Source organism: Calliphora vicina, chromosome 4 (assembly GCF_958450345.1).
Source record: "Calliphora vicina chromosome 4, idCalVici1.1, whole genome shotgun sequence".
Classification (NCBI taxonomy): domain Eukaryota; kingdom Metazoa; phylum Arthropoda; class Insecta; order Diptera; family Calliphoridae; genus Calliphora; species Calliphora vicina.
Window position 1 is genome coordinate 16,000,974 of NC_088783.1, and position 26,703 is coordinate 16,027,676.

Genomic DNA, 26,703 nt, shown 5'->3' on the forward strand with positions numbered 1-26,703 from the left:
AAAATATTAGAATTTTAGCGCATTATTAAGTATTAAAAGTAAGTAAACTACAAGTAAAGTAAATATAAATTTGCTTGTTGATTGTCAAGTAGTAAAGCTGAAAATGTTTTATTTTCCTTCGTTTAAAGGCTCATTGTGCAACTTTGATGAATTTAGTACTTTGTAATGAGAGTATGAATGTGGGTGTCTAGTGTAATTTCTTTTCTTTCATTTTTTTTTAAACAAATACAAGTGTTTGTAGTTCGTGAGAACGCCCGCCCGCCCGTCTGTCTGTCTGCCTGTCTTGTAAGTGCTGTTGATAAATGTACAAGTTTAAGTGTTAGTTTCCGTTCAAGGGTTGTCAGTTTTAAAAATATAAAAAAAGTAAATAAAAAAAGTATTTTGTAGCAAAAAAGATTTTTTCTTTTAATTTTTCCAGTTGTCTTAAACTTATGTTATTTAACATCCGTTTGTCTGTCTTGTTATACATTTACTATGTAGTATTGTATATTGACTGAATGTCTGTGTGTCTTTCTTTCTTTTTCTTTCTGTCCGTCCGTCCATTTATTGTCAATATTTGATTTTCAAGTGTAATTTAATTTTATATCCTAATGCATCTTATTTACATGGCTATTCATGTCATTCATTTTACTTACATTGATTTCTTTCTTTGCCTTTCTTGGCTCTTTTTCTATATATTCTTTCATATTTATAACTACTATGTTAACTACATACATATATGTAAGTGTTATAGAGTGACAAGTATTAAACAAAACTATTTATAACTTTGAAAATAATAAAAGCTAAATATCCAGGAAAATCTTTCATTACCCAGTAATTGGTTAAACTACTAATAATATGGGGTGTATGACTTAAAAATGCAGGATTTACAATAGATACCGTGTCTTATGAACAGGGTTTTTGTTTTTAATAACTAATATGGGCAAATCCTGCGTGACGAACGTTTCATTCGTACACGTTTTCATATTTAAATATGAAAATTTTTTGGTTTTTCAAATAAGATACTTCCAACTTATACTATACGCTATAGTGAGATTTAAGTGCAATTCCAAATGGCATAAGACATTTCCTTTTAATTGTCATTTCTTGCGAAATAATTGATCGCAAAATTTTGTGACGCACGTTACAAAAAGTGGAAGTAACATTAAAAGTTGAAGTTTTTATTCGTAATTTTAGCGAAATTGGCATAATAAAGCACACAAAATCTTATTCCTAAAAGAAAGAGGAATGAAAGAGAATTCTAATATAACTTATTTGCATGAAAAAACATTTGCCGTTTTCATAAAAAGCCGAGAACATTTTGTGACGCACGTTACGTGACGATCGTTACAAATTATCCAGACAAAGAATCCGTGAAATTACTCAAAATTAATTTGTATTTAAATTGAATGGTCAAAACTATAGCTGTCAATCGAACCATCTTGTTAACATTTAAGTAATGATAAAAACACATTAAAAAATTAAATTTTTTTTTGTGTAATATTAAGATATCTGAGCTAGTGTTGGATTTGGTAATAATTTTTGTATGAATGACCATCGAAATACATTTTGTATATATATAAAATATAATATACATATCTAGTCTAATATTACAATTAAGAATACCAAGTTTGATTCATTTAAAATTTTTTTTGTTGGTAGACTGTTTCTGGGACTTGCCCATATGTCATAACATATCTGTCATTAATTTTTACTTATTTATTAAACACTAGCTGACCCGGTGCGCTTTGCCACCCCAATTAGAAGAGTGAAATAGTACTATTAAATCTCCCTTTGTGAATCTGATTGTAAATGTCTAATTTCATATTTCTGGGTCCATTATTATAGAAAATGCAAAAGAAAGTTACCACTAAAGTTACCTTTTGTGAATTGAAATTCATTCAGAATCATGTGTGCCTAATTTTAAATTTTTAGGTTTATTATTATAAAATAGTACCATTGCAATAAACAAATATTACCATTGATTATCACTTTTGAATTCGCACTCACTAAACCATAACCCGTCAATTTTTCAAAAAGACTACAAGTAGCAGTAGCAACGAAAAAACACAAGTAGTCTAGTTAAAAAATTAATCAAAACTCGGAGTCAATAATTACTACTACTACTGCTACCTTCACATTTTGGTAGCAGTAGTTGTAGTAGTACTAATAAAAGAAAAATTTAAAAGTAGCAGAGTTATTTATTTTCTATTGCTACCTTAAAAAAGAAAAAGTTTTAATGTAGCACTCATTAGTTTTTTATTAATTCTGCTACTTTTAAAATTTAGTAGTAATAGAAGTTGATGTAGTAGAAGAAGTAGCAGCTAAGTAGCAGTTGAGGTAGCAATGAAATAAGTCAAAAATAAAAATCTTCAGCCAAAAAAGTATATTATGTGTTGTTGTTGTGAATGTATATTTGTGTAAGTCGTATTGTAAACAAAAGTTCGGCTTTTTTGTTATACACACAGAAAACACGATCTTTCTGTTAGCAACACGAACATCTGAGACGAATAAAAACGAATAATTCTTTCAAACTCTCTCAAAACAAAAACAACACACAGTGTTTAATTCTGTCAATTTTGGTGTTATGACTGAAGATTTTCTTTTTTGATTACTTTTATTGCTACCTTAACTGCTGCATCAACTGCTACTTTACTGCTACCTTAAAAATTAAAACTCGATATAGAGCAGTAGCAATAATTTGTATTTTTACGCTACTACTCCTTTTACAATTCATGTTTTATTACTACTGCTCTGTTAAGAGTTTTATATTTTGAAGGTAGCAGTAGTTTTAAAAAAAACAAGAAAACGAAAAAAGACAAATGCTACTGCTACTGCTACCGCTACATACACTTTTTTGAAGCAGTAGTTGTAGCAACAGTTAAAAATTTGTTAGTTATTGTAGCTTTTTAAACACTGTTATCAACTAATTTTGTTTCTATAACAATTAATATTTAAAAATTATCACAAAACCGAAAAAAAAACGAAACCGCGGTTTTGAAATTCTTCGGTTTTTTGGAAACTCTAGGTCCGTTATTATAGTAAATTCAAAAAAGTACCTATGAGAACAAAGAAAAAGAACAAGAAGTATGGCCTTGAATTTTCAATCACTTGGGACCATAGACGCCTAATTTCATATTTCTATGTCCATTATTGCAGAAAATTCAAAAAAGTACCATTAGAATATATAAAAAGTACCAAAAAGCACCCACTTGTGGTTTCCCACTCACTTCCATATAAGCTTAATTTCATGATTTTAGGTTAATTGGTGAAGAAATTACAAAAAGTCGAATAAAGAAAAAGTACCAAAAAGTCTATCTCTAGAATTCTCACTCACTTAGGACCATATATGCTAAATATCATGTTTCTAAGTTCATTGTTATAGAAAATTCAAAAAAGTACCATTAGAATAAAGAAAAAGTACCAAAAAGTCTTCCCCTAGAATTGTCACTCACTTTAGAACATATACGATTAATTTCATATTTTTATGTCCATTATTACAGAAAATTCAAAAAAGTACCGCTACAATATATAAAAAGTACCAAAAATCAGGCACTTGTGGATTCCCACTCACTCCGGTCCATATAAGCTTTATTTCATGTTTCTAGGTTCATTGGTGATGAAATTACAAAAAGTACCATTCGAATAAAGAAAAAGTACCAAAAAGTCTCCGCTACAATTCTCACTGACTTAGGACCGAGTATGCTTAATTTCATGTTTCTAAGTCCATTGTTATACAAAATTAAAAAAAGTACCATTATAATAAAGAAAAAATACCATGAAGTATCCGCTTGAATTTTTACTCACATAGGACCATATACACCTAATTACATATTTCTAGGTCCATTATTATAGAAAATTCAAAAAGTTCCATTATAATATAGAAAAAGTACCAAAAAGCAGTCACTTGTAGATGTCCACCAACTCTGGCCCATGTAAGCTTTATTTCATGTTTCTAGGTTCATTGGTGATGAAATTACAAAAAGTACCATTCGATTAAAGAAAAAGTACCAAAAAGTCTACCCCTAAAATTCACACTCACTTAGGACCATATATGCTTAATTTCATGTTTCTAAGTCCATTGTCATATAAAATTCAAAAAGTACCATTAGATGAACAAAAAAGTACCTATAGTTCAGTTCTCACATTTTGGTACCTAAATATTGTACCCTATTCCTAACACAAACTTCACTCAGATACATATCAGCTGACTTTAATGTCGATAAGTGAAATAATTTAAAATTTTAAAAAAGTACCATTAGGAGAAAAGTACCAATTTCCCTTTTCTTTCTTGAAACAATCAAGTTCGAACTTTAAAAATATTCCATTTTGCCTCAAAAGATTAAAATCTGTGTTAATGTGCCCAAGAAAAAGTATGTTTTAAAAAAAGTACCAAACTGTTTACCCGGATTTGGCCCAATATACTCCTTGGTACTAGACTTCCAAATAACACCCTGTTAGTTAATTTTTGTATGAATCCAGGAACCAACGTTAAAAAAATTATCAAATTTGGCTTAATAATTTCAAATAAAATGTATTTTCCCGATTTTATCCCCTTTTTGGTAACTTTTTTAACCCCATTGGTGGTAAAATTTTATTCAAATAAAAATCAACATCCTGGTGGGAGTTCATAATAAAATATTCGTATGTCTATGTCAAATTATAGAAAAACATATTTTATGAAAAAGTAGCAAAAATAAACACAATTTTTATCCCTTAAGGGTTCGAATTTCCAAAAAGTATCAAACTTATATTTTTTATTTTTTGATAAGTAAAGAATACGATTTAAAATTTGTTTCTATGTTTATTGGTTTAAAAGATTCATAGGGTGCCAAAAAAGTACCAATATACAGTTTTTACCCGTTTTCTCCCCCAAAAGGTTCGAATTTTGAAAAAGTACAAAACACCTGTCAGCTTATTTTTTAAATGGAGTAACATGCAATTTTAAGTTTTTTTGTATCTTTATTAGTTTTGAAGATATAAGGTTACCGAATTTACCCGTTTTTACCCCCTAAACGTTCGAATTTCCAAAAATTCCTTCTTATCGGATCGTTTTGGGGAGGGAGGAACCCACAGTTAAAATTGATTTATGATTCTAGCTTCAGCCGTTTGGGCTGTGCGATGATGAATCAGTCAGTCAGCCAGTGAGTCAGTAACGTTACTCTTTTATATATATAGATTATAGTGGTACCAATTTTCCTTTCCACTCTTGACTACCCGGATATTTTTGGTGATACAGATATGTCGCAAATGACTTAAATATGTATTTATATTAAAAAAGTACCAAACTGTTTACACGGATTTGTCTATAAGATCTTTGAGTTTTTTATACTCCGTATATCGATTTTATGTATAAAATATGAGTGAACAGATTGAGTTTATTTTCAAAATTAAGCTTAATTTTCCCAAAATCACAGTATATATACGAGGATTTAAGATTTAAGTTTATTATATTAAAAAGCAGTAAGAAAGTATGGTCGGTTAAGCCCGTATAAACATTAGGGTATTCAATCGATTAACCGTTAATCGGTTAACCGATTAATTTTGGACGGTTAACTGTTCGAATAATTTGAAATTGCCGATTTTCAAATAACAAATAAACTGATTAATTTGTGTCGATTAACCGAAATTCTTTTTTTTTTGTACTTTAATACATTTTTTTGTATTTATTTTTCCGTTTCAATTCAAATACAAATTTCAAATTAAAATTAGATATTTTTGAACATCCAATAAACATGATTAGTGAGTATGTATAATAATTGACATATTTAATTTACATGTATTTGAAACTTTGTATTTCCATGTATAGACGAAACTTTTTTTGAAATGAGTGTTTTATCATAACTAAACGAAACTATTAAATTAATCAAAATCTAAAACAATCCAAAAAGGAATTTTCTTTATTATGCTTTTGATTTCTCCAACATATACAATCAGCGAGAGAGTTTTTTTTCAAGAAAAGTTTTATTAAATCTAAAGAAAAAATCGTTTAAATTATATTCTTTTTATAAAAGATTATTTCAGAAGATCTCACTAAAACCCTAAACAACTCACACATCGCTCATTTGCTGCAACAACGTCATAATTAAAAAAAAAGTCGTTTCGAGAAAAACATCTTTGAATATTTTAGGACATTTTACTATTTCTTAAATAAATTTTCAACAAATCATGTGATTTCAGAAATATAAATAGTAGATGTTAATATCTTTCTAATCTGTATTTAACCCAAATTTTTACTTATCAAATATACGAGAAAACATGAATTTTAATTTTGATGTTTACAACAAAAAAACACTCTCACAGAAAAAATAATTCACTTTTTTGAAAACAGATGAAACTATATGAAAGATTATAGAACAGCGCATATTTTGTATTACTCAGTTCATAAAACACGGATTTTGAGTTATGACGTTGTTGCAGCAAATAGGCGATTGTTTACAAAAATGATCTCAAATACCTTATTTGCTGTTTTTTATGTTTTTGTACACAAAATTAGTTGTTGTATTTTCAATTTAAAATGAAAATAGAAATTATTCGGTTAACCGAATAATTTTAAATTAACCGATTATTAACCGAATAAATCTAAACCTCGATTAATTATTTGCTCGATTAACCGATTAAATCAGAAACCCGATTAATTGAATACCCTAATAAACATATAATACCCTACACCAAGTAAATGAACAAAAACAGTTTTCTTTTAAAATTTCAATAATTTATATTTTTGAGTGATTTTTGGAAGTGGGCCTTATATGGGAGCTATGACTAATTATGAACCGATCAAAATTTGGTGACATGAATTTCGTATATATAAAACTTATTTGCAGCGAAATTTGTGTAGATACCTATACAAATTATACATTTATGACCGATAAAGTCCAATTTCGGATTGAGCTTCTTTTTTTCTTAAAGTATTTGCGAGATTATTAACGATTGAAGATATTTGAGTTTTAATATATTAAAAATCGATTTACCCCCTCACAGATCCCTTCCATGTTTTTGTTAAACTTCATGCAGTGGTGATACGAAAGTGATTCATATAATGTTTGAAGACTATCAAAATTATAGTTCCCACGGTAAAAATTTCAAGAGGATTGGTCCAGTGGTTTAGGTAATTATACAACAAACACAAATTCATTTTTATATATATACAGAGAGCCTCAAAAGTGAGTAAACACCACAAATTATATGATTTATTTTAAGAAAATGAAAACCAAAAATCTATCCATCGATTACAATTTAAAAGTTGAGGTTTGTTGGAGATTGTTCTGAAAAAAAAAGATTTAAGTAATGATTTTTATAATCTTAAAAAAATCAAAAAATTCACTGGTGTTTACTTACTTCTGAAGCTATCTGTATATATATAAGATATAAGAAGGTTTTCCCATCTATAAAAATTTTAACATTTACTTAATATTGTTGGTAGTCCGCCAATTTCTGTCCTAAATATTTACACTGATAGCTGCTTTAGCTTCCCCTGCATATAATTTGTCATATATATGGGAGGTGCCACGCCCACTATTAATAGTTGGCCCTAAATAAGTAATTCATACAAAGTTTCAAGGCTTACATATTACAATTATACGGATATATGTGATTTTTAGTATTTAGTTTGTATGGGAGGTGCCACGCCCACTATTTATAGTCCGCCTTATAGTATCCAATATATTCGATTTTTTTAATTAGCATCATATGGGAGGTGCCACGCCCTCTGAGGCTACTACTAATACAAATATTTATACAAACGATGGAATTGCTCATGTAAAATTTGAGGACTATAGCTATTATAGTTTCCTAGATATTTGATTTTTAAAATTAACTTTATATGGGAACTACCACGCCCACTTGAAATATCAAAACAAAAAGTAGCCTACAGTTCATTCCAGACATACAGATGAACTGTAGACTGTATAAACATACATACAAACACACATTCATTTTTATATACATATGTACATATATAGATAGATGGAGCACTCCAAAAGCATTTTCATAATAATCAGTTGTTTTGGAAAAATTATCAAAATTTTAAACCAAAAAATTTGGTTTCTTCGTTAACAATATTCTTTGCCACTCTTTTTTTTTTAAAAAAAAACTACGCCATAAAATATCTTAAATGTGAATGATGTTACAACCAATAAGAGCAGCACAGCATCACACAAGAAATAACAACAGAAGGACAAGAAATTTTCTACGAAACGAAAAAAAACCAACCATTCTATTGAACATTTATAAATCTGAATATTCGTATTGAAATATTGATTTCTTATGGTAAATTTACTTTTTCTTTAGTCATTTCGTATCAAAATGATGATGATGATGGCTGTAATATGAATAAAAAGTAAGAGAGTGTGTGAGTAGAAGTATGAATGTGTGTAAATGTAAGCATATCCTTACAATTGTGTGTCTGTGTGCCAGTTATAGAATTATAGCAATCCTTCCTTTTTAATACTTACACAATTTATATGCTCAAACTGTAAAATGTTTGAGCATTAGGTTGGTACTTATTTTGCACTTTGTTTGGATTTTCGATGGCCCCAATGTCTAAAACTGTCTCCTATTAGGTCGTATTGTCATAAAATATTTTTTTAGTTTAAATAAGTTTTTGTTGGGTTTCAAACAAAAAAGTTATAAACTAATAAGACTTTTAGAACTATGTTTATTGGTTTGTCATAAAATAACAGTTTTTTTGTTTGCAGCACAACAAGAATTTGTTTAAACTAAAAAAACATTTTACGACATTTTGACAATACGACCTAATAGCAGACCGTTTGAATCCCCCAAATATGTATGTAATCTTTAAATTTTATCCGATTTTGCAAAAAAATTGTGTGCTAAATAAGGATCAGCCTAATGTGTTTGTGCATATGTATATTAAATAAACGTGTGTTTCTATATGTCTGTATTTGTCTTCGTTTGTTTGTTTGTTTATTTGGGTTTGTATTTGTGTTGTTGGTAGGTTTGGATGTGTATCTATCTATATATTCGTCTGTGTGCATATGACTGCCTACTCAATTGTAATTCGATAAATCAGAAAATCATTTAAATAAAACTCATACAGCAACAGTCTTTGAATATTTTTATTTAACATGATATTTCTGGCATATCGAAATAAATATGTATATAAAACACATACATACACACACTCACTCACACATACATACACCTACATACATATGGAAATGTACATAGATTTACAATTTACCATTCACATAGTTACACATTTATCATTCATTCATTGATTGTATTTGATATGGCAACATTTAAAGATTCCCAATATACTACTTATTAAAAGTAATATTAAAATATTATTTGGAAATATGCACACACATTCTCATCTCTACACATATGTATGTATGTTTTATTAGAATGGCTCAAGAAAAAATTGATACTCCGCAAAGATCCCTCTAACAATGAAGATTATTTTAGGGAGTAAACGAAAATTTGTCTTTTATTGAGGCTCAAAGTTTTAATTTGATATGTTATGTTAATAAGCATGGGCGACCTTCCCAAATTTTATATTGGTTTAAGTATATCATTATGGGTATCAAAAGAACGCTAATTGAAAAAAAGTGACACCGTATGGTGTCAAAATGACACCAGCCGTTGTCGATTTTGCAACGTTGTTTTTCCCTCAGTGTAAAAGCTCCAGAAATAGAACATTATAATTCTGTCCGTTAAGAAAATTCCTGAAACTGCTGGAAGATGGCACTGAGTATATAAACAGTGGCAGCGGGTTGCAGTCAGTTTAGTTTATCATAGATGCTGTTAGAATTAACATCAACTGCATTCTTGTACATTATAAAGTGTGTAATTTAAGTGTGTCTATTCCTGTGAATTATACACGTTTATATTTGTATAAAAACACAGAGTGACTATTTAAAATGTTGTTGTGTAAATTTGAATAAATAAAGAGTTGTTAAAATTTGTTAACTACTAAACTGCTTTTATTTAGAATTAAATGAAAACGGTTTATTTAAAGGAAATAAACCATCGTTTTTAAAAGGTATAAACGTAACAATATCTTACAAACCATTCATATGACAGCAAAATGTCATATCGTTCCATTGCATTAAGAGTCTTAAACAAAATGTGTCAAAATCTTAACTAAATTTCATTTTCAAGAGGGGTGTTTAAAATCTCTTTTTATTGCATGAATGTTGAGCCTGTCTTATATTTATTTGTACATTATACAATACTTTATCTATATGTTAATATGGTTTAAATCCAAAAGGCTGTATGTTGCATTTCTGTTTTCTTTTCATTTTTAATGAAAATTATTATAATGATAATTTGGTAAAACATTTTTATTAAACTTTTGTGTATTCTTGATATCTTTGCTTTTATTGGGAATTAAAATTAAAACAGAATTGATAAGGTTAAATTAAAAACAAATAATGAGTAAATTTTATTCTTTAAATATTAAAGAATTTAATGCTGAAATTATATAATTTAATGGTTGTAAAGTGTGTTTACACTAAATGTTAGTTAATTAGAAATGACTGATATTACTTTAATGAATATGTTTAAAATGAGTGTGTCCTGGAATAAACTGCATTGATCCTACATAGATTACAGAGAGACAGTCTGGTAACTGGTCTAAATTTGTCAAAGCCTATCAATGTACTTACTGATTAGCTTCCTTTTAAGTTATTTTAACATGCATATATTTTATGATCAAAATCTAATTGTTCCCTAATAGACAGTTCATGGTAATTAACCCAATTGTATAATGATTACAAGGAGTGTTTCATTACACAGTGCAACACGAACCAGATACGGACACCACTACGTGATAAAGGACAAAAAAAAGACCCGTGTCTCCCAGTTTTGCCAAAAACCATGCATTTTTTATGGGCCCCAAAGCTTTGGGGCCTCGGTGTAATGTTTGCAAAGAAGTGATCATTTTCTCAGGCTCATATCTTGCAAACAGTTCGGAATTTTGATTTACTCTCTGAAGCAAAGTTGTAGAACAAAAATTATGAACATTTAAAATCAAAAAAACTTCATCTTAAAGATCAAAATCGAAAAAAAACATTAAAAAATTAGATTTTTTTCCCCTGTTCAGGCCCATAGGTAGCAAACCGTTTAAAATTCAAGGAAACAATCAACTACAAAAATGTATCTAGGATATCAATTAACAACTTTCTAGAACATATAAACTTGCTAGGAATGATTCGTAAATTATTAAATTATTATAAACTAAAGCATTATTATAAACTAAAGCATACTTTTAGGCAGCTTTAAAAAAATTATTTCTAACTTTATTTCGATTTTGATCTTGAAGATGAAGTTTTTTGATTTAATATGTTCACAATTTTTGTTCTTTATGACTTTGCCTCAGGGAGTAAATCAAAATTCCGAACTGTTTGCAAGATATGAGCCTGAGAAAGTGATCAATAGACAGATTTTCAATATCCAAATGCATTGGAGCATGATAAACATTCTGGTTTTTATTTATTTCGTATTTAGATCTTGATTGTGTCCAATAATTACTGATAATATAAGAAATAAATACATTTATTTTTATGAATTCAAAATACTTAATTCAAACTACAATAGATATTTGATTGTTTCCATTTTCATTTGTATGTATTGGATGTTCTTTTAGTTTTGATGACATTTTCCTCCCCTAAAAAAGTATAAATAAATATTAATAGCAATATCTATTTAATTTATTCTTTCATCTTTTGTATATTTAGATGTTTAACTATTCGTGTGTCCATCACAGAATCGAATTTGATCAAATCATTAAAATTTATATACAATTCAAATTGCAAATACATTCATAAATCAAACAATGATTGGAAGCATTCGTAAATGTATGAATAAATTTTCTTTTTTTTAGTGTTAAAGATTTCTTTCATATCCCAGCAGTTCTGGATGATTGTCCAGAACTAGTGATTTTTCCTCTAATTTAGGGTCACCACTGAAGTCATAGTTAAGCATTACCTACCAGCGTCATATCCGTCTGTCCGTCTGTATGTTGAAATCAATTTTCCATAGCCCCCAAATAACTTACATACATGATTCAATATATCCGCTTTCGTCCCAGTTCGGTTGCTATTTATAATCTACAGCGCTATGGGGGCTCAAAGTAGTAGAGTACCTTGTAAAACATGTGAAATTTTTAAACACTTGTCATTTTTATACCCTTCACCTTCGTGAGAAGGGTATATATAAGTTTGTCATTCCGTTTGTAATTTCTACATTTTTCATTTCCGACCCTATAAAGTATATATGTTCTGGATCCTTATAGATAGCGGAGTCGATTAAGCCATGTCCGTCTGTCTGTCTGTTGAAATCAATTTTCTGAAGACCCCAGATATTTTCGTGATCCAAATCTTCAATAATTCTGTCAGACATGCTTTCGAGAAGTTTGCTATTTAAAATCAGCAAAATCGGTCCATAAATAACGGAGATATGAGCAAAAAACCGTGACAACCTCGATTTTTGATCTATATCTGGATTACTAAGTCATTAATATAGACAATATGGATATCTAAAATTTTTTGTCATACATTTTTTTCCAAAAAAAAATAAAAACTAAAAAAAAAAAAATTTAAAAAACATTTGGAAAAAACTTTTTTTTAAAAAAAATTAAAAAACAATTTAAAAAATTGAAATTTATTTTAATTTAGCCGAATATAGCTCTCTTACTTGTTTTGTTTCCCATCCTATTTCGGCTAGGATTGCATGTGCAAATCTCTTATAATTTCCTGGTTATAGGCATTTAAAAATTGAAATTTTAAAAAAATTTCGCCATAATTTGGTCCGCTTTTTTTTAAATTATAGTTCGTACCGAATGGACTCGAATTTTATTTTTGTTAGTTAGGCAACTAATTTACCAATAATATGCAAACGATTTCAGAGCAATATCAATTATGGATTCAAAAATAAACGATTTTCTATTTAAAAATTAAAAAAATAGTAAATTTTAGCTGTTTTTTGCGAGAAAATGTGACTTTTATAAAAAAAAAATTTTCTTTAATAACGTATTACAATTTTATATTTTTCTGTAAGTTATCTTTATGGAGAAGATTTTGTTATAAAAACATGTCCTATTTTTCGAATATGTCGTCGCTACGCCCTTCGGAATTCGACTTATTTTTTTTATAAAAATTTCATCTTTGGGCCACATGTTCTAAAATTCCAAAGCTGAGATCAGAAAACGGAAAGCAGTTTGGGAAACCTTGATGTGTTCCCTATTTATTTTCCCAGCCCCGAAGGAAATGTGCACCCTATGGGCAAAATTATAAAAAAACACAATTTTTGGGATTTTCGGTAAAATTTTTAGGAATTGCCGGATTCCCTTTGAACTTTTGACAAGTTTTTTTACACTTTGTTATTTTATATATGATTTTTATTATTCGATTCGAAATTTTCAGGAGATGGTTTGTAAAGAAAAAAAATTCAGAAATTCCGGGTAAAACTCGGAAATATTTTTTTTTTGAGTCCAGTCAAATGTAATAAAAAAGCTCCCTAAAGTATGCCGTACAAATTTAGATGTTTTATTTGCAAATAAATAAAAACAGGCTGGTTTGCGTGGGTTGGAGAAACTTGAAGAACTAACATTAGTAAATTCCACCGGGCGAAGCCGTGGCGGTCAACTAGTATTACAAATTTACTGAGTTTCAAAAAAAAAAATTTGTATCAACATTTTAATAGGATTTGTTTTGTTTAGAAAAGTAAATTTATGGTCTTACAAAATAAATTTCAAGTCAATATCTCAATTAGGTTCAAAAATAAGCCACTTTTAAAACTCAGTCTTTCAAAAATATTGCACTTTTTCATATTTATATTTTGTATAATTTTTCTTAAGATTTTATTCAACAAGTCATAACTTAGTTACATTTTATAGTAAAATATGAAAAAGCTTACTTTTAATAACTTAAACTCAAATACTCCTTGACTACGCTCATGTGAAATTTGTTTTATGGGCCCCCAAAGATTTTGGGCCTCGGTGTAATTTTTGCGAAAAAGTGATAATTTTCTCAGGCTCATATCTTGCAAACAGTTCGGAATTTTTAATTACTCTCTGAGGCAAAGTTGTAGCCCTTGTTATAAAGAACAAAAATCGCAAAAACCTTTAAAAAATTAGATTTTTTTTCCAGTTTTTCCCGTGTTCAGGTCTATAGGTAGCAAAGCGTTCAAAATTCAAGGAAACAATTAATTAGAAAAATGTACCTAATATCTCAATAAACAACTTTCTAGAACTTATGAACTTCCTAGGAATGATTCTTAACACCGTTTAGGTAGGTCAATATAAGTTAGTAAGAAAAAACTGAAGGAATTGTGTTTTGGGCCAAAAACTATTAAATTATTATAAACTAAAGCATACTTTTAGGCAGCTTTAAGAAAATTTATTTCGAATTTGTTAAAGGTTTTTGCGATCTTGTTCTTTTTTTGATTTAATATGTTCACAATTTTTGTTCTTTATGACAAGAGCTACAACTTTACCTCAGAGAGTAAATCAAAATTCCGAACTGTTTGCAAGATATGAGCCTGAGAAAATTATATTTTTTTTTGCAAAAATAACACCGAGGCCCCAAATCTTTGGGGGCCCATAAAAAGTGCATGACTTTGGGCAAAACTGTGAGACATGGGTCTTCTTTTTGGTCTTTTATCACGTAGTGGTGTCCGTATATGGTAATATTTCCATGATTTAAGAAATTACACACAATGTTATGAATCAATTAATAGGTGTAATGTCATACATTTTTTGGTATAAGTATATTTTAAAGCCGTATATTCGGTTATTTATTAGTTGGTAGTGTAACTTATTTATCTGTTTTATATTGTGGAAGTAAGATTTCTTAACAAAAACTATTTATAAATATATCGTACTTACATGTATTGGTAGCCAACATATAGCAAATGCTAATACAACGACCACCACCATACGGGTGACACGTCGTTTTCCTTTCCTACATTCATTCATCGTTTATTTATAGTAGCCAGGGTTGTGAGTTGGTTTAAGTAAATAAATCCATACAAAACGTCAACAGCAGCAAAGAAACAGCAAGGCAACAGCAAATATGAACCATCATTCCAATTAACCATTCCAGACCGGTCATTCAATTCAATCATCCAGCCAGCCAGCCAGTCAGCCATTCATTCGTTTATTCATTTAACATTTTCAAAAGGAAATTGTAAGATTAAGATTGAATGTGGAAGCATTAAACGCACAGCCAACGCACGATAATTCAAGTAAATACAGGAACGAAAAGGAAAGAGAGAACAAAAAAAATTAATAGAAGAATAAATACAATTTTAACAATAAATTAAAAGATAAACATTGATTGATGTTCGAGTTTTGTAAGGACCTTCACAAATACTTTATGGTCTATAGTAAAATGTTTGTTGTAGATGTTGTTAGTTGTATTTAGTTGGGGTTAAAGTATAGTCGTTAGATTTTCTTATAAAATAAAAATCCTTTTTTTGGGTTTTCGCGTTTTTTCTTAGTACTATACAAACTATACTAAATCCAATTTTTTAGAAGGTCTCCTCGTACAACATACGGCAAAAATTTTAAAATGGTACGGTCAGTTCTCGATATAATTTCCCTATTTTCAGCAGTTTTGCCCCAAAAACGCTCACTATTATAAAAATTCTAAAAAGTACCATTAGAAGAACGAAAAAGTACCAAAAAGAACCCTTTTTTGCAAATTCAAACACAATCACTATAAAATGTGTTAAATTTTCTGTTCTATGTTCTATATTATAACAAAGTAAAGGCGGGTTAGTGAAGAAAGTTTCTTTTGTGAGCCGATCTAATATGCGTAGGTGTTTATACATGTATCTTCAAACGTAACCCAGCAGTTATGCAAGTAGTCAAGTGTATCCCTTGTAGACAGGAATTGTCACTAATGTCTGATCACTTGACTAACTCCAATTGATATATTTTGGATGATTTGACACGTATGTGCTCATTGTAATAGTCAATTGGTTACTTTATACATCCCATGTAACCTACTGTGAAGTCAATTGTCACTTTAGTGTCTCTAAGTAACCTAAAGTGTAGTCACTTTAAAGGTTTATTTTTTACTGCATTTTAAGTAGTTATTTTACCCACCAGAATTAATCTATTGAAGACTTTTCACAGGAAGGTTTGTTTTCAAGCAATCGGTTATTGGACTGTCTATGGTATGTGTTTTTATCTGACTATTTGAGGTCAATTATCATCCGTACATGTTAAAATAACTAGTTATGTAGCTAATAAAATAACCAGTTAAGTAGCTAGTAAGGTAGCTGACTCTATGAAACCGGTAGGTGAATCCAAAGCATTAACTATTTTGGACTAGCTATCAAACAGTATCATAGTATTCCAAAGTGGTGAATTGGCCCCCTGCTTAGGACATGTAAGTGTTAAAATAACTAGCCAAGTAACTAGTTATGTAACTAGTTGTTATACGAAATCATAGATAAAATCACTAGTTCTGTACAGTCTCCTAGAACTGTTGGGTAGATTTCCAAATATAAATGAACATACATACATACTCCCACTAGTATCGAAGTAGAAATTTGTTTAACCTCAATTATGTATATTTGTCATGTAGAAATCAAATCAAAATTCAATTCAACTATTTCTATTTACATATATTTATTTACTTATTTCCTCATTTTCTATATTTAGTAACAATTATTTTTGTATTTATTAAGACTTACATTTTTGTGCTCATTCCCCAAAATCTGGATAGCAAGAATTTGGTTTGTTATTGTTCAATTATTACCAGAAATGGAAAATAAGGGTTTATTTAGTAGTTATAATTTATTACACAGAGAAAACAGATTCGTGATAGCAACCGAATTTTTTTGCCTATCGAATCATTCTACCTTACCAACCGAATTTTACAATTGTGGCTACAATATTTTAGAAGGAGTAACAAAAGTTTGGTTGCTTCAATCGAAATTCTACTTTATCAACTGACTTCCTGTTGATAGAACCGAAAAATTCTATGTGTGCAACCGAATCATTCGATTGGCAACCAATTCGGTTGCTATTACGAATCTGTTTTCTCTGTGTACTAATAAAATTTACTTTTATCAACCTTTGATTTTACTTATGTAGTTCTGAACTGTTGTATAGTTGATACTGTTATTTAAAGTAACTGCAAATAAGTGCTAATTTCTAACACTAGAATTTGGGGACAAGTTATTTTTGGTTTATTTTCTGATTATAACACATAACATCAGTTTTGTTAATAAATATATTTTTTGTTTGGTTTCTGTTTAATGTGTTCTAAGTAAGTCATAATAAGCATTTCTGTTTAGCTTGTTATTAGAGTGTCCAAAAAACCGAAAAATTTAAAAAATCGGTTTCTGGTTTAACCAAAAAAAGAGGTTAACTGGTTTCGGTTTTTGTCTTCAAAAATTTTTATTTAATGGAAATTTAGCATTTTTTAATTCTTTATGCAATTATTTTATATCTTTTAAGAAATGTTCAAATTTTTCTGTAAAATAAATCAATATTTTTAACAAGTAAGAAAGTCAAGCCCGACCATATAATACCCTACACTAAGTAAAAGTGCAAAAACATTTTTCTTTTAAAATTTCAATAATTTATATTCGTGAGTGATTTTCGGAAGTGGGCCTTATATTGGAGCTATGACCAATTATGGACCGATCACCATGAAATTAGGTCATGTGATTTATGTCTATATGAAAGTTATTTGTGTTGAATTTTGTGTATATACCAACATTTTTAAGAGAATTATGCACGTTAAAGTGATTTTCGGAAGCGGGTCTATATGGGAGCTATGACTAATTATGGACCGATCGTAACAAAATTTGGTGTCACGAATTTTGTATATATAAAACTTATTTGGAGCGCAATTTGTGGAGATATATTTATAAATTAAACATTTATGACAGATAATGTCCAATATCGAGAGGACATTTGTATGGGGGCTAGGTGAAATAATGGACCGATTTCAGTAATTTTCAATAGGCTTAGTCCTTGGGCCGAAAAAGTAATATGTACCAAAGTTGATCGAAATATCATCAAAATTGCGACATGTACTCTACGCACAAGGTTTACATGGACAGCCAGACGGACGGAAGGAAGGACGGACATCGTTTTATCGACTCAGAAAGTGATTCTAAGTCGATCGGTATACCTTAAGGTGGTGTAGGGTATAAAAAATTCGATTCTGCCTCACTGTGGGTCAGTTTCCAACTGTTACAGGGCCCATTCAGCGAACATCATTCGTTGTCTATGGTCGTTTAAATTCTGAAATTGTGTTGCTTCGTAGTATGGGTGCTGGTCATTTGTTAACTTAACCTGTGAACTCTAGAAATCTTACATGTGTGGGGTTGACCTGGGATCGGAAATTTTTTGAAAAATATTTAAATTTTAAAGTTCTTGCAGTTCGGATAAGAACTGAATTTTTTGTGATTGTGAAAAAAACTACCGTACGTATACGCGTTAAAATAAATTATAATGCATAATAATAAGTATACGCTCCGTTGCTATGGCAATTGAAGAAAAAAGTTGGATTCTACATTTTTAAAAATGTTTAGCTTTTATTTTGCATAAAAAATAACGGCTGATATTTTGAGGCCTAAACGAATCAATTTCTCTGCTTTTGAAAGAATCCTGCTGCTTGCAAATGTTTTGAAATTACTGATTCGGTAGCTCCCAATGATTTTGCAAGCTTTTGTTGAGTTTTACAACAATCTTCATGGACTAATGCCTCCAATTCTTGGTCTTCAAACTTTTTTGGCTGGCCTGGTCTGCCATGTCAAAACTTTGTTGGTATAAAATTCGACATTTACGAAGCAAAAAAAAAAAATAAGTGTGAATAAATGACAGATAAATACCCTTCAAAATGACATGTAAGTTATTAAAAACAAAAACCGCGTTCAAAAGATACACTATCTATTGTACATCCTGAACTTTAAAGTCATACGCCCAACGTATACACTAGGGTGATCGGACCGGTTTTTAATAACCGGTTTTAACCGGTTTTTTTGAAAAGCTCATATTTCGAATATCGAAGAAACCGGGTTTTTCTCCTCGAATAGCCGGTTGTTGACTTTTGAAATTAAATAAAAGTAAAATATTAACCACTCACTTCAGAAAAAACTCAATTTTAATTTCAAAATGTGTCAAATTTGACCCGTATATCTTATGAAGGATAAGAAAACAATAGCTTTGGTACAAGGGGAATCCCAGTTTTTATACAAATATAATGTTCAGCAAGTATGATGACAATATACGGATACATGTTTGTGCTACCAAAGCTCTGAAAACATTTAACTTAATTGTGCTTAACAAAAATTTAAGATTTTAGCTCCAGGATAAATTTGACCCAATGACCTTAAGTGCAAAAAATTTTTTTTTTGCAGATTTGTGTTTCTAAAACGTTGTTGTTGATTTTTGAAATTAAATAAAATTCATAAAATTTCAAATATATCAACCACTCACTTTTAAAAAAAATTCAATTTTAATATCAATATGGGTCGAATTCGACCGAAGACCTTGTGAACGTTAAAAGAAGTAATCAAAATTAGAATTAAAAAGTATTTAAGCGTTTTAAAAAGACTTATTTTTTGTAATTAGAATACATGTATATTCTTTATCATAAGTATGAGATCTTTAATATAAAATAAAATATATTTTCTTTTTATTTCTAGGCGTTTTAATATTTTTGCAAAAAACCTGTTAACCGGTTATTATTAAAAAATGGAAACCGAAACCGGTTTATATTAAATTGCAATTTTTCGAAGAAACCGAAAACTGGTTTCTAAAAAATGTCGAAGAATCGATCACCCTAGCATACACCTATACGCATTAACAAATATAATTTTAGTACATTATACAGAAAGAATTATAGTCTTACAGAATCTAAAACTTGTAATGATTTTGTTGAATACAGTTTGAGTTAAAGTTTGCAGTGCTTTTCTATGATTTCCAAAATATTTGCAGTTTTAACAGGGTGATCGCAAAATCCATTTTACCTTAAGCCTGTATCCTCTTCTAGGTTTTTCATACATCATTTTGTAATCGTACCAGAAATTGATGCGTATGAAAATGTTTCCAATTTTCTTATTTTAAATTTACCAATAATTCTTTTATTGGCCTGTCATCAGCATTTCCATTCCTTTTTACTAATGTGCCTGAAGGTAGGCAATACAAATGAATATTTATAGCGCTTGCACATAGGCTTTTACTACTAATGGAAATGGCACGTTTAAGACTTAAAAATGAAAATGTCCGGTGCATTCGTAAGAAACATTAATTCACATATTGTGTTTATTTAGCCTTGAGCACCATTTCATTTTTATGAAGAAACCTATGTTGTATGATAAGAAAACAATTAACAACTTTGTCTTATAATAGCTGAGTTAATGGAAAAAAGAAAACAATTTATTTTTGTCTTGTGGAAATTAATAACTCTATTCTTAAAAACACTTTATAACCTAAAGGTGTGATAATACAACATGATTAGCAGGAGGAAAGGTAAATGTCTCTATTTAGTTTAATATTTCTGATAATAAATTTCAGTTTTTTATTAGCTAAATATAGAAATAAAATGTCTGTCTGTCTGCCTGCGTTTAACTATTTAATTAGTTTTACTTAAATATTTCTTTGACAACTTAATTTATCAAATTAAAACCAGAAAAACTTTAATTGATTGATGTTTATTCTTAGTACTTAGACAATAACGTTTAAATACTTTTTAAATAAAACACAAACGATGTCAATCAAAAAACTTACAATATTTCCAAAACTTCTTAGCAAATTTATTTATTTATTTATAATGCTCAAATAATGTAATTGTTTTCTGCTAAAAGGTTGTTATAACTTAAAACATTTAAACACACAAAATTTAATTAGTTTATTGTTGAGCAAACAAATTAAAAAAACATCTTCCTTCATTCTATTCTACTTAATAGTTTGTCATCAGTTAGTTAGTTAAACTTTTCAATTTCAATGAACTACTTAGTTCATTTTAATTTGAAATTGAATGAACAAAATCGAGGCCGCCTTCATGTATATGTCAGCTTAAAGAGGGGGTTGACACACAGAAACTCATGATAAACTTGTCATATGTATGTATATGTAGATGCCCACATTTACCCAGCTGTTCTAGGAGACTGTCCTGAACTAGTGATTCATTTAGGGTGAAATTTAGTTACATAACTAGCTACATGACTAGTTTTTTGAACCTTTTTGATTACAATAAAACTGTCTGATAGTTGGTCCATAGAAGTCAACGCATTGGATTCACATACCGGTTACAGAGAGTCTGCTACCTTACTAGCTACTTAACTGGTTATTTGATCAGCTACATAACTAGTTATTTTATCATTTCTGGGTTTCAATTGACCTCAAAAATTCAGTTGAAAAGACATCTTCTCATAAACAGTCCAATAACCGATTGCTTGAAAACAAACCTTCCTCCGAAAACTCTACAATAGATTACTTCTGGTGGGTAAAATAACTACATAAAGTGCAGTACAAAATAAACCTTTAAAATGACTACACTCTAGGTTACTTAGAGACACTAAAGCCATAATTGACTTCACACTAGGTTACATGGGGTGTATAAAGTAACCAATTGCCTTTTACAAAGAGCACATAAGTTTCAAATCATCCAAAATATATCAATTGGAGTCAGCAAAATCAAAACATGAGAATTACGAATTACTCGCAAAATATTGGAGTACAAAAAATATTTAAAGTGACTACACTCTAGATTACTTAGAGACACTTAAGTGACAATTGACTTCACGCTAGATTACCTGGGATATATAAAGTAAACAATTGACTTCTCTCTGCACTGCAGGGAGAACACAAACGATCCAAAATATATAAACTAGAGTCAGCCAAGTGATCAGACATTAGTGACACTTACTGTCTATAAGGAATACATTTACCATTTGCTTAACTGCTGGGTAATACGCGCCTCAGTTAAGTAGAAATTTATAGCTGTCTCTAAAAGAGAGAAAGAGTAATTTGCGTATGTTTTAACTCCTACACATATGCAATATTATTTGTAATAAATTTCAAACAAAAAAAAGTTTTACGCTTTCACGTATTTACTCACTCATGTACGTGAGTGCATGTGTAATTCGTAATTCGTAACTCGTTTAAGTTTTAATATTGTTTTGAGGCTTTTATTATTATTGTAACGAGGGTGTTGTATACAATTTTTTTTATTTTAAGGGGGATAAGAAAAGTACCAAATTGTACCAATATGACAAAATACAGGAAATTATAGATTATTCTAAATTAACGAAATAACAAAGATACCACGCAGAAATGAACTGGAATGCCCAGTAGGGCAGAATCAAAATTTTTTGGAAATAAATCCGATCGGCATACAATTTGTGGTAGCCAATTATATTCAAAAATAAAACATAAAACAGCCATCAGACAATAATTTGCAAATTAACTTAAGGAACCAGGTGCAAAAAGGTGAAGTGTGCCTCAGGGCATTGTTGCCGGTTCAGGTGCAAAAAAAATATGGCGACTAAAAGTTAGTAAAACTTTGATTTTTAAAAAATTGACACACAAAATTGCACGTGCTAATATTATGACATCACTCATAAAACAGCTGATAGAACAAAAACTAAAAGTCAGAATACATTTCGACCTTCGAAGGACTAAAGTCACAGTTAAATTAAAAAACAAGTAAGAGAGCTATATTCGGCTGTGCCGAATCTTATATACCCTTCACCAAATTATACTTCAAAATAAAAAATTTAAATATTTTTTGGTGAACAAAAATAATTTTTCAGTTTTTTAATTTTTTGGAAAAAAATAATTTTTTAAATTAAAATTTTTTTTTTTTTTAAATTTTAAATTTTTTTTTTTTAAGTTTAAAAAAAAATTTTTTGTTTTTAAAATTTTTTTTGGTGAAAAAAAAATTCGGGTTAAAAAATAGTTTTAACGATTTTGTAAGTCCAACTTACTATTGTCTTATATACGTCGTTGCAAATATCTATCATTAGATATCCATATTGTCTATATTAATGACTTAGTAATCCAGATATACATAGGTAAAAAATCGAGGTTGTCCTGGTTTTTTCCTCATATCTCAGCAACCGATTTTGCTGATTTTAAATAGCAAACTTCTCGAAAGCATGTCTGACAGAATTATTGAAGATTTGGATACCGAAGATATCAGGGGTCTTCAGAAAATTGATTTCAACCGACAGACAGACGGGCATGGTTTAATCGACTCCGCTATCTATAAGGATCCAGAATATATATACTTTATAGGGTCGGAAATGAAAAATGTAGAAATTACAAACGGAATGACAAACTTATATATACCCTTCTCACGAAGGTGAAGGGTATAAAAATATATAATTACTTATTGAAATAATTGGTATTTAGTAATGCGTGCCTTAAGGCACTCTTGCGGGTTAAAGTGGCATAGTTTTGAATCTAAGTGAGATATTAAGTGGAAATGTTTTTTGTAAGACTAAAAATTAACTTATCTAAACAAAAAAATCAGTTCAGAATAAATGTGGATCAAATTGTTCCTAGTATTTGCAATCCTATTAAAATTTTAATAAAAATTTTAGTTTTAGAAACTCAATAAATATGTAATAAAATCTTTATTAATTAACAAACCTCAATGAAATTTTCATCGTTTTTTTAATTAGTCGTTCTGAATAACAAAGTACAAAAAAAACTTCTCAAAAGGTCAAAGAGAATCCGGCAATTCCTAAAAATTGGAGCGAAAATCCCCAAAATTTTATTTCCTTCGGGGCTGGCAAAATACTTTGGAAATAAATAGGGAACACATCAAGGTTTCCAAAGCTGCTTTACCAACTTTGGGATTTTACAACATGGGCCTCTAAGTTGACATTTTTTCAAATTCCGAAAGGCATAGAGTCGACGTATTCGAAAAATAGGACATGTCTTTTTATACCAAGAAATTCTTCTTAAAGATAAATTATAGAAAAACATAAAATTGTTATATGTTATTAAAGAAAGTTCTTTTTTTTTAAATAAAAAAGAGTTCATTTCGCCCAAAAAAAAACATAAATAAAAATTAATAGTTTTTGAATTTTTATATTGAAAACTTTTGTATATTAATGGTAATTTAGTTGTGTAACTAACACAAATTTGGTCCAAAACTACGCTCTATATTTTTAAAAAAGCGGACCAAGGAATGGCAAGATTTTAAAATTTAAATTTTCAAATGCCTATAACTCGAGATAAATAGCCTAGCCCGAGCGCTTTCCAAAAATATAAAAATCTCTTAAATCGGATTTTACATGTCGAATGTTTGCCTAATTTGAGCCACCATAGCGCCGCCCTGGAGCATTGTAGGGCCCATTTTGGCATTTGTAGGGCCCATTTTAATAACTTAAATACTCCTTGGCTACGGTCACATCAAATTCCATCCCGATCGGACCAGCCTGTTAGAAATGCCAGATTTCTTTCCAAAAAATTTCGATTCTGTCCCACTGTGCAACATAAATGAATGATAAGATTTCAGGTACTTTTATTCTTCGGAATGTAGTTTTTGATTTATTTTACATTTCCTCATAATAGTTTAAAAACCTTATGAATTCAGCCACGTTTAGTTCCATGTACATTTATTTCATGTAGTGGGCTTTTTATTGTCATCACTAATGTTGTTGCAGTTGTTTTCGTTGTTGTTGTAGCTGTCTTTAAACTAATTACAAATATGTTTTGTAATAGTAGTAAATGTCTCAATTTGTGTAAATATGTTCGTTAGTACTTAGTTGTTGGAATGAGTTGTAAGTAATTATTTCTTGTAAATGTTGTCATGTTAATATTATAGTATGAGTTTCTATTTTATTGCATTGTACCAAAGAAAGCTATAAAATAAAAAAAAGAAACCATGACACTTACCGTGACTCGGCTGAGGGTTTGCAACCAGGCGCACTTTTCCACAAACGTGCCAACATTCCCATGTACAAGAAACAGATTAATGTCAATGGGGCCACGTACGATGACAGGAAAAATGAAAGCTAAAAGTAAAAACAACAACAATAGTTAATAAAAAAATAAGAAAAGGGAAGGAAGGAAAGCATGTTTGCAAAGTATGAGTCTAAGGCTGATGACAGAGAGCCACACAGTTGAACAAAAAAAACAAACAAAAAAATAAGATTAATTATTTGAAATGAATGGACAAATGAATGAATAAACGAATGTGTCTAAGCATAGAGAATGAATGGCCAGCAAAACGTTTTAAATTAAATGAAAACAATTAGTAAAAGGACTTTTTTTTTTTGCTACATTTATTAACAATATCTAACATTTTCTGGGTGGTTTAATAAGCAGGAATATTAAATTTATAAATTGTACAAATTGCTAAAAAAAATAACTTCCAAAGATGCTTAAAAGTAATAGAATTTGTAATACGGCGGTCTTATAGAGACTTAGAACTGCTCATCTTTTGTGGACAACAACGTATCAAGCCAATGTCGGATACTCTGTTCCAAAGTAAAGCGTATCGCAGAAAGAGCGTTTTACATCGAACGCAAGTAGACGTACGGGGCAAGGTATGTACTATAAAAAGGGTGAGGCAAAACTTCCCAACCACTCCATTCTAAATACACTTTAACAGGTCTTGCAACATGTGGCGAAACGTTGTCATGATGGAATATTACAGTTTCATGTCAGGCCGCATATTTGAATTGTTTTTTCATTAAATTACTTTTTTTTTATATCTCATTATGTCTAGTTTTGTAACATACGTATCCTAAGATCAATTTAGTTTCCCTTAACGCCCATATTAAATATTATTCACCTGACATTATGGCTGTTTGCGAAACTCAAGTTAGTGAATTGGTCGATTAATCTGATTTTCTTGTACCCGGATATAACGTCACTACGGCCTTTACCACGAATGTGCGTGACAGTTTATTATATCAACCCCAGATCTACTTGAATAACATTGACCCCGAGTTTACCACTATTTGGCTCAAATTGAAGATCTGCTCACAGACCAAATATATGTACATTAGAGTGCTCCAAGATTGTATGAACGAAAAAAACTTTCTAGGTACAGGCCGTCCCCCCCTCTAGAATTGTTCTATGTATTGTAGAAACACGTTGTGTCAAATATTAGGATGATAGGATAACGTTAACTGGTGGCGCAACGACGCTGAAGTTTTGAGGTGCATTTACAAGGGGAAAATACGCAATTTTTTCAGTTTTTGTAAAAATTTTGCCATTAAATAATGACTTTTACAATTTAATTTAAAAGAATCGAAATGTGTACGTAATTGTCGTTATAATAAGATATAAAAGACAAAAATTGGTGAAAAAATGTTAAAGTTATTAAAAAATCGCCAGGCCATTAACGTGTCTCAGGCCACTAGAACAAGAAATTTATGAACAAAATTAACATATTTTGAGAAATATTAAAATAAAAGCTTATTTTTACTTAAAATATATCCATATTTACTTGTATATGAGTTTTTGTCCTCGTAGGATACCGTTAACCTATTCGCAGGTATGACCAAAAAAATTAAATTTTTTTAACGGCAGTTTCAAAACTCCAATTTCAAATTTTTAAAAATTTTGTTAAACAAATTTCAGAATTTTTTGATCATCACATGGGGATTTATTAACAACATAATAGGGAATAAAAATGTGAAAAAAGTATGTCAATACCTCCTATAGTTTTTCCGTACCTGCGATATAAATTTTGCGATTTTCGAGAAAATCTAATTTTTTGGCCAAATTTTGGGGAATGACCAGAATTTCCTTACTGTAATGATTTT

The 26,703-nt window shown here is 29.6% G+C and overlaps 1 protein-coding gene across 1 annotated transcript in view; it reads right to left on the reverse strand.

Moving 5' to 3' along the window:
• AstA-R1 (allatostatin A receptor 1) overlaps positions 1-26,703 on the reverse strand; it is a 121,352-nt gene that overhangs the window by 14,122 nt on the left and 80,527 nt on the right. Inside the window, exons 4-5 of the mRNA XM_065507476.1 lie at positions 24,824-24,942; positions 14,831-14,906 (exon numbers count right to left, since the gene is read on the reverse strand). Of these exons, the coding sequence (XP_065363548.1) occupies positions 14,831-14,906; positions 24,824-24,942 (195 nt within the window). The remainder of the gene's footprint in view (positions 1-14,830; positions 14,907-24,823; positions 24,943-26,703) is intronic.